The sequence below is a fragment of the Sciurus vulgaris genome (assembly GCF_902686455.1).
Source record: "Sciurus vulgaris genome assembly, chromosome: 5".
Lineage (NCBI taxonomy): Eukaryota > Metazoa > Chordata > Mammalia > Rodentia > Sciuridae > Sciurus > Sciurus vulgaris.
The window spans coordinates 133,975,283-133,996,241 of record NC_136465.1 but is presented as its reverse complement, the minus strand read 5'-3'; the positions used below and the strand labels follow the sequence as shown (position 1 = coordinate 133,996,241).

General features: G+C 39.3%; 2 protein-coding genes across 3 annotated transcripts in view; one reads left to right on the top strand and one right to left on the bottom strand.

The window, feature by feature from the left end:
- The window catches only part of TRHDE (thyrotropin releasing hormone degrading enzyme), a 361,209-nt gene extending 349,451 nt beyond the window's left edge, over positions 1–11,758 (bottom strand). The window contains exon 1 of the mRNA XM_079142404.1: positions 10,850–11,758. Within this exon, the coding sequence (XP_078998530.1) occupies positions 10,850–11,754 (905 nt within the window). The 5' untranslated portion in view covers positions 11,755–11,758. The remainder of the gene's footprint in view (positions 1–10,849) is intronic.
- A 730-nt stretch (positions 11,759–12,488) lies between these two features.
- LOC306662576 (uncharacterized protein) overlaps positions 12,489–20,959 on the top strand; it is a 44,291-nt gene continuing 35,820 nt past the window's right edge. For both annotated transcript variants that reach the window (XR_013764152.1, XM_079142416.1), the window contains exon 1: positions 12,489–12,613. The gene's annotated coding sequence lies outside the window, so the exon portion shown is untranslated. The remainder of the gene's footprint in view (positions 12,614–20,959) is intronic.

Genomic DNA, 20,959 nt, shown 5'->3' with positions numbered 1-20,959 from the left:
TATAAATTAAATTTAATCATAAGTATCTACATATAGGAAAAAAACAGTATATATAGGCTTTGGGACTATTAATGATTTCAGGCATCCACTGAGGTTCTTGGAAGGTATCCCCCATGGATAAAGGGGACTACTATACTTATAATATATATCATATTAATATGTGTTAAAGTAAATACATAATTTCAATGTATGTACATACATAAATTGAATGCATCAGTTTTCAGATCAAGCTATATCTCATTAAAACTCTAAGTAGAAATAGCCTCTATATCCTTTCACAGTTTATAGTTAAAAATGAAGATACCCAACTTAGGTACCTGAAGAACAATGTTCTTCTAAATAAGAAAATAGTCACAGCAAAAGATAATTCAACTTCTTAAATAATACTAGTTGTAAAACTTGCAAGCAGGTCCATATCAGACCCTTTAAAAAATATTACTGAGTTCTACAGCAATTTCTTTAAAAGGTTCTTCACTCCTGCTCTTCTCTCCACCATTCAGGGTATACATGGCCAATCTAACATGGTACACTTTCCACTGAACCCAAACTTTGCCTCAAAATTACTCTCAACACACAACTTCAGGCAGGTGCTATCAGTCAATACAGGCTGACATACATACTGAATCTAACTGGCTATCCCTGGTTCAAACCATGAGATGCAGATATTCACACCATTTTTAAATTGTCAAGAGCCTACTCCTTAAAGCTGACTTTTGAAATAGAGAAAAAGTAGACATCATAAAGATCAATTGTACACTTATCTCACAGAAACAATATTTGAGAGTTATTCTGGAAACACTACACAGCTCTCATTAAGTCACTTAACTTTCTGAGCTTGATTGTCACTTGCAGAAAGAAAACAGTTTCTAAGCCTTCTGTCAAAATGATAAAATGAGGTAATATATGGGAAAGAAGTTTTAACTATAAATCTTTACACAAATAGAAAATTAAAGATGAATGCAAATTAAAAACAAATTTTCCCACTCTTACAAATTTCTTAAAAGAAAAAGTAGATCTAGTAAGGGTAAGTGATTGGTCCAAAGACACACAGGCAATTAGCACAAAGTTGGGTCTAGAACTCACATGTTCTGTGTCTAATGAAAAGCTAATTACATTTCAAAAACAGTGAAACTGACTTTTAGCCATAATTTATAAATGTTCTAGTTCAACAGTAGGTAACAAAGAATCTTCCTTCTACATTTGCTAGAATCATGATAATATTTTTTCCAATTATTTTCTGCTGATAGTAATACCATTTTTGCTTAATGAAATGTCAGTACCTTTTAGTTAAAGAGCATCCATTTGCAATTTTGTCTTCCTGTGCTTTTATCTTATAGAACACTTGTGAATCTTATCTTTCAACATATTAATTAAAACATCTACTGATCTTGGTATTTCTCTCCTGGGGCTATTTAAAAGATACTCATGGAATTTTATATCTGAGGAAAAGGGTTCCCTTTTAACACTCAAGTATCTGAGAATTCCAATTGTTGAACAATTAGATACTGCCTACTAGGTGTGAGCTTTTCACTATGTTAGGTACTTGATAGGATTTTTTTTAAAGATACATCCATCTTTGTCCTTAAAATCCTCACCATCCAATTGAAAAACATGGTGTGTGCCTGTATGTGTATATGTATATGTACACATATGTAAAGACATGAAAAGTTAACTAATAATACTAAGAAAGAGTTCTTTAAGAGTTCAATAGAGAGGTTATAATTAGAATATGTTAGACTTAAAAAATCAAAGATTTGACAGTAAGTAATTAATGGGTAGGAATTTATTAGATGTAGAGGATCTAAATAACTCTAGGCTAATGAGAAATTAATAAACCAAATATTTATGCAGAGGAAACATCATGCAGCCTCTTTTCGCCTTACTTACTAAGTAAATATGTTAGGGAAGGTAGCAATTTAAATCACTGATCCTCAGGGTTGAAAAGAACTATCAAAATCATCTAGTGACATTTTCTGCAATTAATATTCTTAATGAATTCATGCACACAGTATATATCTATGCACAGAGGGCTACCATATATTCTGATAATGTCTAAATGAGGAAATACCAATTTCACAGTCTGGCACCTGAGGACGATTGCAATTGAATTTCAATTCAGTATTTAGGAAAATCAAAAAGAGTCCCTTGGTAAATAAAAGCAGTTGGACTAGATTACATTTTAAAGTCTTTTCCAAGCTCAAGATTTTATAGCTGGACAAAATAAGAACTAAAGTATTCCCTAAATTTGATGAGGTTCTTCTAAAAATGTGAAATTATGCCACTGATAAATAGATTTGTACTGCAAGTTCTATAATGCATTTGCTTCTCATTCATTTTTGAGTGGCCAACACAGGAGAGGAAAGGTCAATTTACATGCTTCCAAGGAGTATATACTCTAATAAATTAAATTAAACCTAGATTTAAAACAGGCATTATACTAAAAATCATGACAAAGAAGGAAAATGCATGAAGAAATGGCATGCTCCTGGGGGGGGGGGGGGGGGGCAGGATGCTGTCCTGTGCACTGGAGGATGTTTAGCAGTATCCCTGGTCTCTGCCACTAGATGCCGGTAGCATCCCCTCTCTACAATTCAGATCACCGAAACCATGTCCAGATACTGCAAATGTTTGCTGTGGGGGAAACTGCCCCACTTTAGAATCACTGGACCAAAGAACTCAAAGAAGGAACTATGGAGAAGGAAGAGTAAGAACTGGTCTTGAAACCTGGGTAGAAGTTAAAGGAGAGACTGGGTGGAGAAACGAAGGGGTCAACTATAGGTAGCATAGAAATAAGCTTTATATTTTTTTAAATTTTATTTTTCCTGTGGTACTGTGGATGGAACCTAGGGATAGCCTATTACTACTCAGCTATATCCCCAGTCCTGTTTTTTTTAATTAATTAATTTATTTGAGACGGGGTCTCCCTAAGTTGCCCAGGTGGGTCTCAAACTTGAAATCCTGCCTCAGCCTCCCAAACTGCTAGGATTACAGGCATGCACTATAATGCCTAACTTAGAAATAAATCTTTAAAATAACTTTGACACACATATTAACTCAGTGCCCGGTCAGCTGTCTTGCAGATTCTGGTTATTTCAGATCTCAGTATCCATCTCTAACACCTCTCTCACCCTGATATACTCCTTTTTAACAAAGAGAGCCAGTTTCAAGTCAGTGCCCTCAACAGGCGACAGTGCCTGTAGGATTTCAAAAATATAATTTCATCTCTACTGCATGTATTTTATGATTGCCTTCAACTGGTGGAAGTGAGACTTCTTTAATGCATACTGTCATTAAAAACATCAAAGAGGCCTTTAGAAAGGGTGGTTTAAAAAAGAAAATAATGATTTTTTGGTGCCTGAGTGAATATGAGGTGAGCTTGAGGTAGTAGCAGGACACCAGGTATAAGAAATAAAAAAAATTAATTAAAAGTTGAAAACATTTTAAGAAATAGTACAGGTATGAAATATATGTGTACATGTGTAAATACAACAAAAAGTAAAACAAAGCAGAAGGTAACTGGTACAAGTATTTTGTTGTCTGCTTCTCTGTTGCTTTCTTAACCAAAATTGTCTTTTAATGTTTGTACATATCCTTCTATTGCCATAAAAAAAAAATTCCTCTTCCAAAGTGACATTCTGGAAGTGTCACTCCAAGAATGTCACTTTAGCATAACTAGAAAAATGTGAATAACATACATGTATTTTAATTCTCTTCTATCTAAAATAAATTACCTGATTTCCTTAACAACTTGTCTATTTGACATTTTGGTTGAGCTAAGGAGGGCTTGAAGTGCTGTATTGCCTCTGAAGGATATAGAGAATTGATTTCTTCTTATTTCTGCGGAAGTTCACTAGGCAAGCTCCTTGTGTCAAGTCATTATGATAACATTCAGCAGAAGTAATGCATTAACGTTGGTTGATATTGCCAACAAATTGCAGTATGTGATACAGAACAATTTCTGCTCCATTATTTTGCGTGCCTTTTTATAACAGTAAAATATACAAAGGAAACAAACATTTGCATAACACTCTTAGTGTTCAAATTGATTCATGGCTTTCCACCAAAACCAAGAGAGCCTCACAAATGGCCTGAAGCATCAGAAAGTTTCCCATTTTGGCCACACATATGCATACCACATGTAGAGCACAGAGATGAACATATCTTTGGACTTCAATGGCAAGTGCAATTTGCATAGTGCATCAATAGTTAAAGACTAGTCATAAAAACTCCTAAGACTTAGAGAAAAGTTCCACCTCGTTACTGGACCATCTCGTTACTATTCAACTGACTGCAATAAATGGACTGTTACAGTCAAGAAAGGTACACATGTCCCATTGAGAGTGAACCAAGTTACAAGGTCATGGAAGTTACACATCCCATTTAAAGCTAAGGTTGTTAATCAAAATGCAAATTGTTGCTCGATGACAAAACATTTTAAGTCAAAATGGGTCATTGTTTAGACTGTGTATTTTTATGTACTTCAATGAGTCATTAAACCTCTGCCATTTCGGAAGAGAAGCACTCCTGCTGAATATTCAATGCTATAAGCAAACGTGTAGTCTATTTTTTTAAATAACCATTCTAGTAAACTAAAAACATAATGCAATAATGCCAGCAATATGTATGTAGGAAGTGGTGCGTATGTGAATAATCGTGTTATAAAAACAGAGCACAATAATCATAATTGTTTTCCCATTTATGTAGTTCTAAACACTCTTATCAAAAATGAGTATAGAGTACTGGATCACCATTGATGAAGAATATAATAATGCACTAAAATTACCTTCCCAGATCATAATATTAGGTTTTCCTAAGGATAAATAAAACTAGTGTCTGAGATTCATTTGCTTTTATATTGGAAAGAGGCAAAGTATCATGTGAGTACTATAAAGTACTTCTACTATCAAAACTCTTGGAAAAAGTCTTGGGAGCCATACCTAATGACTGACACCCTGTCGCCTGGTACTGGGGTTTTTCTGCTTGCTCTATTGGCACTGCCCTGACCCTTCAGTCACTGGTTCCTGATATTCTCAAAGCTGATGGACAGCAGTGCCATAATCAGAGAGCTGTGAGTTTCTTATTTTTTTCCCCAGTCTTTCTGCTCCCTCAGTCCTCTCCATCTCACAGGGTTTGAGTCATGCTTGGAGTTTCTCTAGCTAAGAAATCTCAGTGCCTTTCCTTTCCCTCTTTATGGTGACAGATATGCCTGTTCCTCCTTCTGCCTCCCTGAACTCTGTTTAGGAGGCAATAGCCAAAGGAACAGATATAGTGCTCTTTCCCCAGAGCACCACCACTAGTCCTACACTATCTTGTACCAACTCAAATAGCTCATCTCCAGGCATGGAAATGACATCATGTTTAATACCCACAGAAGTGTTTGCTAATTGTCACTGTTCCCGGGGCTTTGTTACTCAGGCCATCCTCACAACAACTCAATGAAACAGAGTATCATTATTCCCATTTTCCAGACTAGGACCCTAGACATAAACAAACAGGAAATTGGCCAAGGTCATAAAGCAAATAATTGGCAGAGTTAGGGCATAAAGCCAAGGAGTCTGGTTTCAGATCTTGTGCTTAGGATGAAGAAAAGGAACACACTAAATACACACACACACACACACACACACACACAAAAAAAAAAAAAACATTCTTTTATATCTAGCTAGTCAACCAAAAAGAGCTAGAATCTACTCTTAAAAGATTACTGATATAAAGATAAATAACTTTTTTGAGTTGGACATTTATGAGGAAAGTTCTAAACAATTAAACTAAACCTTCATCCTGCAAGTCAACACAGGTGTGTACAGGGAGAACTCAACTCCCACAGTCCCCGCAGGACTGATGCAGAGGTCCTTGAAGGTCAGGCCCACCTGGGCATTCAGATGCCTGGAGGCCCTTCAACCTACTCAGCTCCAAAAAACACGCAATCTTATTCCACCCCCACAGCCGCACTGCCATCATCCAGCTGTGCCTGTTGAGAATCATCTCATATTGTCCAGGAAAGTGGAAGAGCAGGAGTATTTTTCATATTTGAAATTTCCCAAATTCCACCTAACAAAATTCTAACTTTGGGAGAGAGCCTCTCCTTTCTAGGGGTACAAAGTAGGGTGGCATAGGACTTAGCCTGGCCACTGTCACAGATCTGGGAGGATGTAAACAACATGCAAAGAATTAAGAGAACTATGATGACAGTGACGTGTGATGGTGACGATGAGGACAGTGGTGATGGTGATTATTACCATGGCTTCAGAGTGGAGCAGGAGCATGGGGGTGAAGGAGAGGCCCTTCCTTATCAACTATAAAGTGTGCTTTAAAGGTAAATTATTTCTTCCTCACTGTTTTTTTTTTAAATCACTCTTGGAAGTCATACTTGAAGAGATGAGTCCTTATTCTTGCAATCAGATTGACCAAATGTCACCAACCTCAAGCAGACCTAAACCACTGCCCTACACCATTGTCTCAAGTCTATCCACATACACAGTGGCAAAAATGAGTTTAAACAAATACATTGTGCAAACCAAACATATACTGGGAAAGCCAGTATCAAGCCCATCTTTGTTTGAAAGAGATCCAGAGCAAATAGGCTCTAGAATTGCACTGAAGAAATAAAAACACAGCAAACTCATTTAACTCTTTCAGAGAGGCTCTATATTGTATTACTACCCAGGGTGATCTAATCAGATGGCACCACAGAAAACATAGCTACAAAATACCAATTATATGAATTCTCCTCCCTGAGTCATTATTAAATGGTCAGAGCTTTTACAAAACAAATACATATATATATATATATATAATATATACACATATATCCATACATGTGTGTATGTGTATATATAATGTGTGTGTATATATATGTATGAATATATATATGAATATGAGATTTGGTTTATTGGTGGCCTTTTGGTCACAAAAATCTAGGATTGGACTCAGTTTAGCAATATGGTTCAGTGTCTGACAGGAAAATAATGAGCTAAATCCATCGAGGTATCACATAGAACCTTATTCACAGAAACAAATGGTTCTCAAGATTTTTCCATGCACAGCTCTCTACAGAAGGGCCAAGAGCATCACCCTTCTCCCTTGCTATTGTAAAACTATCTGCTCGCCAAAGTGAATGGGAGAAATGAAGTTATTTTCAACTTCAAAACCATGTGGTGGTTTTCTTGCTTTAGTACATATCATGATTATTAACTCATTCAAGAAAAATTACAAAGCATCCAACCATTCACACTAACACCACCAAAGAGCAAGTGCCTGCTCAGAGATAAAATCCTCTGTGCTTTGCCACTTTTGGCAAAACAGTGGTCCCAAGTCTCTTTGAGAACCACAATTATTATTCTTCTGTTTTACTCAAGAGATTATGGTCTCTCTCTAAACAACTGTTTACAGAAAAAGAACTTCTATTTTTATTCTGACTTCTCTCACTTTGGCATGATAGAGACCCAATCAAAGTTTGTCAGAGAAAAACAGTCTCCCTTTTGAAAGTGAATAAAATGTTCATTTACTTTGAGTAAATTTCCTCTTTCAAACAGACCATCTGGATCTAAATTAAGGTACCCTACTTTGAACATGGGTGTGCTCACCATCTGGCTACCCAAAAGCAACAATTACTTCAGGTAAATGAACATACTGCCTAATTCTAAGCGAGCTTTTTCTCCTATAAGAGACTGTGGCGTAAATACACAGCCCTTCTATCTGCCTGTAGCACACCCTACTTGAGTTAAAACTGGGTATGTGTTCTGCCTAATGAGATAATTTATTGTTTGTGTGCAAATATTTCAATCTTAAGAGAATTTATTTATTTTCAATATTCAACAAGTGACACATTTTCACTCCTAGCTAAATGAGTGGAGGATTTCCCTGAAGTTGGGGGATCTTGGGGTCCAGTTGGAAGCTTGTCTTCTAACCTTTACAGAATCAGGTGCCTCTAACCTCTGGTAGGCGATAAAACCTTCCACAGGTCAAAGACATATAGACACAAGAGGGTCTAACTTTTCTCCTCTCACCAAAATTCTCTCTGATTGCTGAGGAGTAACATGAACAATAAGACTGATTTGATATTAATGAGTTATTGTATCCACAAAGGCAAAGTAAAGTGGAATGAGTTGTAATATTGCTCTTTAAAGTCTTTCAAGTTGTTTAATGTTCCCTTTGGCAAATTAAATATTTGTTTTCATTACAGAAATTATCCTATAATTAATTGGCAAAAAACGACCAGAGATCAGGATATTCAGTCATTAATCAAATGAAAGTTCACAGTTTGCATCTGTGTCCTTTTAGAAAGTTGGTTTTAAAATGTCACTTTACATTGCATTTTGAGGTCAAAATCACCACCAATAACAGTCCAGACCTGGCTGTGTTCCTGATATTGGTCTGCTTAAACTTGCTCCAAGTATCCATAGCAACAACAAAAATTTAATATATGGAGTGTTGACATAATTGTGAAATGGTTTGTTTGACTTCTTTTGCTTTATCAACTCTAGTAGAAACAGCCAAGAAATTATCAGACTCATTCTGGTATTGAAGTAGAGGAGGGAGGTGGTACACGAACTTTCTCTAAGATGCTGTTTAGAAATAAAACCATCCTGGGATCTCCAAAACATTGAATCCTGTCCTGCATTTCTATTGGGATGCAGAGTTTAGCCACACATGCATTATGTTAAACTTAGAACCAAGTTATTTACATCTTTGGGGAAAACTCAGAGTTTGAATACAAACACTCACTAAGGGTTCAAGAAATCAGTTATGGGTCAAGTTGAAACATCTGGTCTTTTTAAGAGCCCTCTTAATTTAAAAGCACTGACCAAATCAAGCTCAGTTCTGCCAGATATATGGCATGGCTCAAAAAATCAGGAATTGGGGAGTATTTATTTCACCACAGCAAGATATGTCAGTAATTAAATGCAATGCCCCACTATTGACATTTTGACATGACAGGCTTGTTTCTCAAGGTAATAGGCAAATTTGCCTTCTATCCCTTTCCCACATATTTGATATAGTTGTGGGTTTAGAAATACTTATAATCTGTATTCTTTAGAACATGCCGGAGGAAGTGGTGGAAGGGGATTTAAATTATCCATATCTGATCTTAGAAGTTAGAAAGTGAATAATTTATACTTAGTAATTTATACTTACAGGAAGTTTTGAGTATCATACAACTACTAAAGCACTGGGTATTTTATTATATGAGGTTACTTCATAACACTATATAAATATTAAAACTTTTGTGTACTTCCATAACACACTGAAATTTTTTTTAGCTTCTTTCACAATAACTTCTGAGAGTTTCCAAACGCCATGAACCCTAGCCCAGGACTCATAAAACCAAAATTCAAGTCCTACATCTCCAACCACAAGCCTGCTGACCTCAGGTGCCCTGGGCTGCTCTGAGCTCTAGTTTCCTGCAGTTGTGAGAATCACCTGAGAAGCTCTGGGGAGGCTCTGCCCCATTACTTACAAATGCCAACCTTCCTCCCCCTCTAAAGCTGGTGGTTTCATTTTAGTTCACTTGAGTTGCTCATCTTCCCTACAGTCAATTAATGGAAGTTATTTTAAATGCAATGGTTTAGAGAAAAGAGAATCACTTATTCAACAAGAGAGATAGCACATCATTCATAGTAAGCATGTTATATGCCAGGCATGAGCTGAGCATTTTTCAATGCATTGGTTCATAGACATCTGCACCAATCCCACATGGAGAATGTTGTTGTTATTATTATTATTATTATTCCCAAGTTAGAATTAAAGATAGGGGCTGTGGATCCAAACCACCTGGCTTAAAATCCCTGTCTTGTCGGCTGGCTCTGTAATCTGAGTGAGTTTGGGGACTTTTTTGTGCCTCCATTTCCCACCTGTAACATAAGGAGTGCCGATAACTGCATCTATCCCATAGGGTCCTAGCAGGATTGAGTTCACCAACCATGAGTAATAAACTCTAGAGGTACCCAGTCATTGGCAATTGGTGAGTAAAATACTTTCCTCGAATCTTCACTACCGCTAGAACTGTGAAGATTGAAACCCAGTTCTGTTGACTCCAAAGTCAGAACTCTAAACAAGCGGTGAAAAACACCTCAGCCTTTCACAAAAATAAAAAATAGAATACTGCCCAAATCTAAACTACAGCAAAGGCACTCACTAACAAGGCATTGGAGACTGACTCGCTAATGTTCCCTTCCTTCACTGTAGTTTCCAGAGGCAGCGACTCAGAAAGAGAAGAGTCGCCCAGCGTTAACTGGAGAGCTCTCAGTGCCTGCGAGGTTACTACTCTCTGACTTTGGCCATGGCAACTGCTGCCCCTGCCCTCCCCCGCCCCCTCCGTCTGTCCCTAGGAACTGCTCTTGCCGCTCCGATTCTCTAACGCTGTTTTGGAAAACTTTATATAGCCAAAGCCCATCTCTCATCTCCGCCTACCCTGGGACTAATAGGGGAGGTGGGCATGTTGAGAGGGGATTGCGCCATGGCCCCGGTCTTTGGCGCTTAAATATTTTCCCTGACAATAACTTGGCCAGATTTCGATGTCACTCTGGCATCGCTCAGATTACAACTACCCTTTAGAAAAAGCCGCGCGCCCAGTTGGCTAAATAACTTTGACCTGAAGAGGGAAGGTCCCGATTACAGGGGGCATTAATCTTTTGACAGGAAGAAGTTTACGGAGTTGGCAGGAGAGACCAGGTATCCCGAGACTCCGAAGGTTCTGGGTGACGGTACTACCTAGCCTTCTCGTCCTTCCCCCACCCCTGGTTTCCTGGGTTTGGGAAGCCAGCCGGGTGCCTGAAGTCGCCGGCCGCCCAGCGGTTCCAGTCGCCTGGCGGGGTGGGGCAGCGCGGGGCACCGCCTCCCTCCGTACCTTCTTTCCCCGTGGAGCACGTAGGAGCTGCGGAAGAAGCCCAGAAGCTCGTTCTCTATCAGGGCGTTGTAGATGATCTTCAGGTTGTAATTCCTCTGCGCGTCCAGGGTCCTATTCAGCACCACCACCAAGACCTGGGTTTGAGGGTAGAGGAAAAAGCCGGCCACCGGGACAGCCCCGGCAGCCCGGTCCTCGGCCACTTGCACCTTCTCCACCGCCACCCGGGAAGCGTGCAACACGACGTAGCGGGTGGCGTTCCGGCACGCGATCTCCACGTTGACCTCCCCGGAGAAGGTGAAGTTCTCCATGAAGGCGGTGAGCATCAAATTGTAGTGCAGCGGCTTGAGATGGCCGGATAGGCGCAGCTGTGTCCAAGGCTGCCACTGCTCCCGCTCCTCCTCCGACGGCGGCTGGGCAGATGGGGTTCCCGGGATCCCCACCCCGCCTGTCTCTGGCTGCGAGGAGCCCCCGCCCGCTTGGTGGTTGCGCCGGGCTGATCCCGGGAGGCTAGAGTTGCCATCGCGCTCGGGGAAGCCGGCGGGGCCACCGTCGGCGCCTGGCGCCGCGCTTGCCCCACACTCCTCGAAGCGCAGGCTGAGGAGGACCGCAAGCATGGTGACCGCGAGTAGTGCCACGATGGACACCGCGAAAGCCAGCACGAGCCGCCTGTGCACCGCGATGTGGCGCTCGGTGGTGCGGGGTCGCACTCCCACCGAGTCAGCCCACGGGTCCGAGAGCCCCCTGCCGCCTGCCCGGAGCGCGGCGTCGTCTTCTCCCATGGTGGCTGCGAAGGGTGAGCTGCTCTTCTCGGCCCCCTCCTCCTCCTTCTTCTTCTTCCTCTTCTTTTTCTTCTTCTTCTTTTTCTTCTCCTCCTCTTGCTCCCCCCGCTCGCCGTCCAGGGCCATCACACCGCCTCCTCCTCTTCCCCCGCCCCCTCCGGCACCCCCCGCGGGCGGGCTACCCGGGCCACCGCCAGTGCAGTCATCAGAGAGCGCACCGGGACCGCGGGAGCGAAGCCGGCTGGGACTCTGGGGATGCTGGCCCGGGTTCTTTTAAGACGGGCTCTGGCCGCAGGCGTCGGCAGCCTCAGCGCCCCCCCATCAGCCCCGCCTCTCTCCGGACACCAGCGGCCGAGGCGCGGGGCGACGAGCTCTGAGACGCGCCCAACTTGGAAAGCGTCTTTCTCGCCCAGCGCGCGCTACTTCTCGGGCGATCACCCGGCGCCTGGGCACATGCTGCCCCCACCCCTGTGCGCCTGCGGCTCCCGGCACTCCTCCCCTGCGCCGTGCTCTCGCCCAGTTTTCCGCGGGAGCTCTCCAACCGGCCCTCGGCTGGAGGACAGAGAGCGCTGGGGAGAGCGAGGGTGTAGGGAAGGAAGTTAGGGCTTCCGCTTTCTCCCCCCACTCCAGCGGCGGCGTTCAGTCCTCTGGGTGGGATGTGCTCGCAGTGGCAGTGGAGGCTGCAGCAGCACGAAAGGCACCCGAGCCATACACCCCGCAGCCCGAGAGGAGAGGAAAGGATGGCCGAGAGTGGCGAAGGGAAAGACTGGAGTGAACCAGCCGGAGGAAGTCCCAGGGCCGCGGAGCTCTGCCGGGAATCGGCCCTGGAGAAGCCTTCTCCTCCACCCTGGACACTTTAAGCAGCAGTGGCGGCAAACGGCGTGAGGTTGCAGACCGGACAGCCAACCTCTCTCGTAACGTTGTTGCTCTGCTCTCCGGAGATGACAAGTGAGGAAGAAGTGTCCGGCCGGGCCATCCACTTCAGGTAGATGAAGGTTTGCTCCATATCCCCAGGGGAAGTGCCGAAGTGCGTGTGTGCGAGCGCGTGTGCATGTGTGTGTGCGTGTGTGCGTGTGTACACAGGCTCCGGGTCTAGATTACCAGGGCTACTCGAGCTGCATTCAGGGACTGAAACTCCCAGAGAAAGGCGAAGGAGAGAGAGAGAGCGCGAGGAGGCAAGGAAGGCGGGAGGGAGGGGAGCGGTGAAGCGGCAGAGGCAGGCACTGGGAGATTAGAGAGCTTTTCTCCGCTCTGTCACACCAGACACCCACAGCCACAGAGGGGGTTGTTGAGCCGCCTGCAAGAAGTACATTGTAAATCTTCAGCGCAACAAGCCCCGCAGTCACCCCTCTTCCTGACTCCTTAGCCCCACTGCGGCTCCCCAGAGGGACCGTTGGAGCCTTTGGCTATTAACATCAAGAGCAAAGAAGATCCTGCTGGGGAGACTCGGCAGTGTCAGATTTCACATCAAGCTCACCAGAGGATTTGGAGGATTGTATGTAAATCGAAATAAATTCTCTGAAGCCTGGCTACATATATTATACTGTATGATGTGTCCAGGTGTGCAGTACTAAATAATGGCTAGCAATGAAGCTCTAAAATCCTCTGGAAGTAAAGACCAAAGAGACACATTCCCTGTAGGATAATTTCTATTTTGAGATTGGAAAAATGACTAAAATACAGTGCTTACATTCAGCACCCTCCCCCCCCAGAAAATCTAAGAAAAACTGGGGCTATGAGCCCCATGACTTTGGACTTACCAAAACAACAAACTAATACATTCTATGACTGGTCAGTTTTTCATGTCCCCTAGTCACAATTACTTTTTTGCAGCTTTCCGTTCTTTTCATGAAAATTGTTAGAACTTTGTTTAAAAAAAAAAAAAAAAAAAAAAACTATTATCAATAGAAAGTGTTTGCTGACAGCAGGAATCATCCAAACAGGTTCAAGCTGGTTGGCTGGCTATGGACTCTTCTCCAAGTTTATTGGAGTATGAATTATAGTGGAGAGTAGTCATGAGTATATGGGATACCCAAGCCTCAGAATTTGTGTGAAGAACTCTAATGAACAACATTCAGAAAAGAGTCGCCCCAAAGGTGACAGCTAATTTTTAGCAAAACAAAGTGTGATTGACATCAGAGTCAAAAATAAAATGCATCATATGAAGAAAATGCAGTAATTCATTTTTACATTTCTTTCATGTCTTTAAATCATGATGGCATTTAAAAAGTCATGTCTATCATTATTTTCCTTACAAAAAGAAATGTTGAGTGCTACTGGCTTTGGCGTACTGAAAAGGTCCAATTAAAATATTGTGTTTGGCTTTAGAAGCATGGCCAATGGGAAGAAACCAAATACACATCAACTTTAGCCTGATAACCACAGAAAGCACAGCCATGCTTGAGGAAGCTCTTTTCCCTTTATCCCCAGATGGGATACATGCTCAATACCACACATTCTAAATGTCCATTTGAATCATTTTTAAGTGATGATGAAAATAAGTGCCAGGGTGGGTTTTTAAAAGCATGTTGTATGTGGGCCGTTAGCAACAGACCAAGGGAAATGCCACATTCTGTTCAAGTTACTTTTTTCTGCTCTGTTTTTAAATGTCTGTGCTCTTGCTGTCCATATGTATCTGGCTGTATGCATTTAAAGAGTTGAGTAATTAGGGTTCATTATATTGTTTTCACAGAATTAGGAAATACAGTGCAGCAAGCCAAAGGAGCCCTGAGATCCTTGAGAGGTCACCAGTCTTCTCTGACTTCAGAGCTTTAATTGGGTAATTCAGAATTACTGATCCAAGAATCATCGATTCAGTGCATTTGGTTATCAGGGGCCTCTGGAAACACCCCCAGGGGTCTGAGAATCACTGGTTAAATGAAATTAACCACTAAGGGATCTTTAAGGCCTTCTCTGTATAAAATTATATTAGTCAAGAAAAGAATCAAAGAAGACTTTTTAGGTTCTTTATATCTTATCAATGTGTTTATGTACTTCTGAAAATTACTACTAGGCAATGCTCAAATATTTCAGAATTAAATAATACATTTACCAATTAGTAAAGATTCTACTGACTGATTAAATTAGTAAGTGAATTGTTTTTGAGACCCAAGTGGAGCAGACACAAGTTTATTAACATAAAGTGGACACAACTTATTAGCTTATTGATTCCCCTTAAAAGCAACTTTACCCAATAAACTTAGTATTATGGTCAAGTAAGGAAATATTTTTTCTTCTCCTGTCAATATTACAAAAGGTTCCCAGTGAGTTTTTCTTTTTTCAATTTCCAAAAGTATATAGTCCCCTTTCCCTGAGAAGCAAGCACTTAGGTCAAATAAATTTTTAATATTGTTTTCTTAGAGAATGTTCATTCTATGTCAGACCAAAAAGAGGGGTACAGAATTTTAGATTGTGTATCTAACAAAAACATTAAAGAAATTATTCACTAATTTTCCATTTAAAGTTACCTTCAATGTTGTAAGTCACTGGCTTAGAGAGAGGCTTGACTTCTCCAATGCTAGAACCATGCAGTGCTCTCAATGAGGAAATAAGACTTCATCCAGGTGCCTGATCCTTCTGTTAGAAACATTTATTTGGTAGGAGAATTTTATGATTATTTTCTCTAATGAATAAATGTCATTAAAATAATTTTGTAGCCTTATTTGACTGATGGACTTGTAAAAGTAAATGCAATCTTTCATATTTATGAAGCCAAACAAGTTGATTTTAATTAATCTACACCTTGGTCCTGTAAATAATGAAAATGAACTATCATCCGTGAATGTGCTGGTTCCAGAGTCTTTTCACTGTTTTCACTTGAACTGCTTCTTTTTTTTGTTTTTTGTTTTTTTTCTTTGCACACTGGTTTGTAAGTACAAGCACAACTTGAATGTCCTTATGTACTCGGTTCCTTCAAGTGTGATTAGCACTTCATATCCAAACACTGCTCAGTTCAGAAGAGCTAGATCCTGCTCTGCCCTCACCTCCTTATATTATCCTAACCCACTTACTTAATAGACTCAATTTTTTGATGTGTTAATGTCAAGGAGCTGAGGTAACCTTGGAGGTCTCTCTTCCAGCTCTCAAATTCTGTGAAAGAAATTCAGAAACATATTTGCCATCCTTTTTATCCTTTCCCAGGATTTTTAATCTTCTCCATGAAAAGCATGAAAAAATTCAATTAAAAACTAAAACTGTACTGGGTAGAGAGACTATCAAAATACACTGTACTAACAAAAGCATATGGGCAAGTAAACAAACAAACAAATCTTACTATTCTGGCAGTCCAAACAGGGCTGCTGTGGTTTATGATAGCTGTATGTTTTTGAAGACTTCACACAATTGAGGACCAAAGCTAACAATAGATGGTGGAAGTCTCTCTTTACCAGCTAAAGTGGTGCCTCCATGTGGCAATAGCAAAGAAGCAGTTTGAAACTTGAATAGTGACAATTTGATGAAAATTTTAATTTGGGGAAGTTCATACTACTGAAAACTATCAATATTTTATATTGCATAATTTCAAAATTTTGTAACACTTGTCCTCCTCCCCAACGTCATTGTCGTTGGGGAGGGGTTTCATACAAGACACTCCCTTCCAGATAGAGCATCCTTAAGATCTTGAAGATGGAGAGAGAATTATTTAAAATTAGCCATAATTAAGATCGTGATATTTCAATATGTCTGTCGTTGGCCAACTAAAATTAGCACCTTGATTTAACTGCCAGTTGTCTGACTTGTGTTCATTCAAAAAGATTAATCTGAATGGAAATTGCATTTAAATATCATTATGTCTTTTTATCCCATGTGAAAATCCAGTTTTTTTTTTAATTCCCTAATCAACTAATATTACATATTATTAATCCTAGGAAAATCTTACAATTATGCTTTCAGGAAAACAAAACAAGTCTCACAGCACAAAGGAGGCTTCTTTAGATAGTAAAAATAAGAAAAAACATGACCAGATAATCCAGGATACAAGTCCCATTTCTAGCATTAAATGTCATATCCTTTCTGGAAAAGTTGCATTTTAGGGGAGTGAGTTCTAATGCTAGATTTAAACTCTTCAGAGTTCACACTGGGCTCTTTGGTTTATGATCTCTACAAGAAAGTGCCATAAAAAGCAAAGTATGTATCATGGAAATGTTTATAGTTTATTCATGAAAGCTGCAAGATAATATACACCAAAGTCTACAAACAGAAAAGAAACTGGTTAACTTTCCAGAGATGTTTCCATTGAACTAGTCAATTTGTCCACTAGCTCAAGAAATGGAAATGGAAAATATACAAATACAGTTGTTACCATGAATTTAAGTTGCTGAAATCATGTTTCTAGATAAATATGGCAAGATAAGATGATGATGATTGTGATGATGATGATGATGATAAGTTTTTAAAGGTATTAACTTGTGCCAAGGATTTAAGTGTTTTATGTTATCTTATTTAATCGTGGAAATAACCATGATGAGATCAATGCTGTTATTTCTCCCAAATGGCAAATAATAAAACTGAGGCTGAGAGAGATTAAACATCTAGCACAGAATTATTTAATTAGTAGATGGCAGAACTGGAATTCAACACCAGGCAGGGTTGCTCCATCGCCCGTACACCTAAATATTATGTCATATTATTTCCTGAAAGGTGAGCCAAATGTAAACCACCCAGTTGCATAATTGATATTGGCTACATAAATTATAAAGTCAGTGCCAAGCATGATGGTAGGGATACAGCACAGAACCAAACAACCCTGGTCTCAGCCCACATTGCAGTGGACAGTACCTGGCTCATCACACATGCTATTTGTTAAATGAAATGAATAAATAAATAATAACGTAGTATGACTCTGAGAGAGTATTAATTTTATAAAGTAATGATAGAAGGAAAAAGGGCGTGGCATTATTCACTCTGGATTGAGAAGTAAGCAGTTGAATGAGTTGACTGCAGCTTCTTTTTATACTGTAGAAACAAGCAGTTTACATGCCTTAGAAATCTTACCTCTTGAACACATCAAAAAATATACATTCAGTTTTCTCTGATAAGCAGATGCTGATCCATAATGGGGGCAGGGGATAGGGAAGAATGAGGGAATTTTGGATTCTGCAGAAGAAAGGGAGGGGAGTGGAAGGGGTGTGGTGGAATGAGACAGATATTGTTATCCTATTACTTGTATTATTATACTACCAGTGTGACTCCGCACCATGTATAGCCAGAGGAGTGAGAAGTTGAGCTCCATTTGTGTACAGTGTGTCAAAATGCATTCTACTGTCATCTATAACTAATGACAAATTTTAAAAATTTAAAAATAACTTAAAACTTAAAAAAAATCATTCAACCCAGGTTTATTTGCTAGCTCAAAATTACATGATTCAAATGATGCCTCACCTCTTTCAAACCATAGAAAGTATCTGCTTCCAAAGCATAATTCCATAGATATTAATGTAAAATCGCAAAAATCACATAAAGACACGAAGTATCCTGTTTTATTTCTTCCACATGTATTTTCTAATCCACATTTTTCTCTTTTCAAATAATTTATTCTTGTTTCATTTAGTAATAAGTTTGTCTCTTAGAACCATCCATTACTCCAGATACACACAAATATATAGATACATAAAATATATATTATATATAGATATTCATATTAATGTATAAACTAGATATTCAAACTGATATATAAAATATATTGATATATAAAAGTTTTACGATATAGCTCTTTAAGCAAGGCAATTATAGCATTTTTTGAATTTGAGTAGCAAGTGATCATTGTAAGGAGGTTGGTAAAGAGAAATTAGGGAAAATATGGTCAAGTTTTTCTCCTGTAGATAATGAAATAGTAATAGTACCTTATTATTAATTAATATTGCCATATCATAGAATATGATAACAATTATCATGCCTGTGTATGATTTTTTAAAAGGTACTTTTGAACTATTTTGTTTTGGGGTCTTTTGTTGTAATTGTTACTGTTTTGTTTTGTTGATACTGGTGATTGAATCCAGGAGCACTTTACTACTGAACTACATGCCCAGCTCTTTTTGTTTCTTATTTTGAGACAGATTCGTACTAAATTGCTTAGGGCTTCACTAAGTTGCTGAGGCTGGCCTTGAATTTAAGATCCTCCTGTTTAAGCCTCCAGAATCACAGAGATTACAGGCATGCACCACCATGTCCAGCTGTGTTTTCTTATTTTTAACAATATAACATTTAATCTATAGAATGTAGGTTTGCAGAGTCAGTATTCTGATCAAGTTGCAGTCATTTCCAAATAAGAAACACATAGTTCTGTTAGAAAAATATTTCACAAAATGTATGCACAGCTTTATATACATACATGCATACAAAATAACACACAATAGTAATAAAATTCAAATTGCATTGTTTTTAAACCTCACTAAATTCCTACTTGGAAACTAAGTAAAAAGATGTATCTTTTTTTTTTTTTTTTCCAAGTTAGGCCTATACAAAAGTAAGGCACCTTCTTAGTCATGAACTGAGGACAAGTCTCTTTTTCTGGTCTGTCTCTTCCCCTTGCTTATTCAGTGATAACAACTAGAAGAAGACCTAGTTTCTTCCACCCCTCATCACTTACAACTAAGTAAATGCCATACCTCTGGCATTTTAGCATTAAAAACCAAGGCTATGCCAGCTTCCCACCATTTTTTCTACCTTCAGATGGGCTTTTCTGAAAACACTTTCCCTTTCACACCTTTATAGCCTCAGAAAGTACTCTCCCTGTGCCTTGGAAATTAAGGGAAGTACATGTCTGAGGGTCTAGAATTATTCTTGAAATTCTAACAATTAGACTTCACTAAAAAGCTCTTTTCTTGGCTGTTTAGAAGGTCAGTTGTGTGATATTACTTCAACAGTAAAGGTCCAAATATATTAACATACTATAAATAATATACAGTTAAATATGTTGTGTCTTTTTTCACTTTCATATGAAGAACAGTAAGTGTTAGGCCTTATACAAAACTTAAGAGAAACAAACGGTCATAGTTTATAACCAATGATGTTCACAGAATCTGCATCTGGAAAAGAAAAAAAGAAAGAAAAACCTACCTACAAAATTACCACACTGAAAACATCAATCAAATCACCAACTCTTTTGAAAATAACCAGCTGCTTGATTTTAAAAAAACTTTCTGCAGTCTGTGGGAAAAAAGTAATAAACCCGAAGGTGACTAGAGTGGTTAGCATATTAAGATGTGGATGATCCCTTCATAAAATAGGTTCAATTCTTATAAGAGAACTGAAGTAATATGTAACTTGCTTGTGATCTTCATTATTGGCACTTTTCTCTTTAGTGCCACCTTGTGGGTTAACCAGTAACAAATTTTTTTACATCAGGGTTTTGAGGTTTGGGGATTTTTTTTCTCTACTATGTTGTTAAAGTTAGTTTTAGAAAGTAGTGTGGAAAAACTTAGAAGTGAGTCAATTTCTTTGTTTTCCCAGAGAAGCAGCCACTTCACCAGAAGATATTTGCCATAATTCTGCAATTGACCATTCAGGGCACCAGAACAATTTCTCAGAGATTGGAAATATTGGAGTCTACACAAAAATCGATGTTCATTTACAGGATAATCACCAAACTTGTCTTGGATAACATAAGTGGCAAGCTCTGACTTGTGATTTTTCTGTAAGAAAAATGTTTTCTTAACTCAGTATCATTGTTTCTACAATAGTGTCTCATGAGAATTGATGCTAGGTGATTTGAAACGCTGCTTAATCCTATTTTAGAAAAAGATCCCATAGCTGATTTAGTCTCATATGCAGCTTACTTCTAACATCAGACTGAATTTGCACTGAATTGCCTCACTCAGTTTATTTTAAAATTATGCTTCAGCTATAAGGGAATAAGGAAAAAGTGAATGCAGTGTGTTGAAACATCTCTTTTAATTGAGAAACAAAGGAAACATGGGGTGTGTCCTCTAACATTCCCTATGTATTAGAGGTGCTATATTAATCTTTTGTATTCCCAGACAAAAAGGAATGGTTTCACCAGAACATGTTGCTTTTATTGCTAGGGGGTTTTTGCATTATAGTGGCAGAATAAATTTTGAAATTCCATTTATGGAGTCATTTCAGAACAGGTGAAAATCATATGTAATCTGGTCGTTTTGAATAGTAAGTGTTCCTATCTGAACTACTCCTTCCCTATTAAGAGTTGAAGGCTGTACCATGTGTTATGTAAAAAGTAATTTTCCCTGGATATGCAATAAGGCCTCGATTTTGACCTATAACCCGAATGTCATAAACTGTACATTATCTATGCTGGAAGCCCACAAGCAACAATAAAAAAAATTTTAAGTAATCTTACAGACTTGCTAAAATCCGA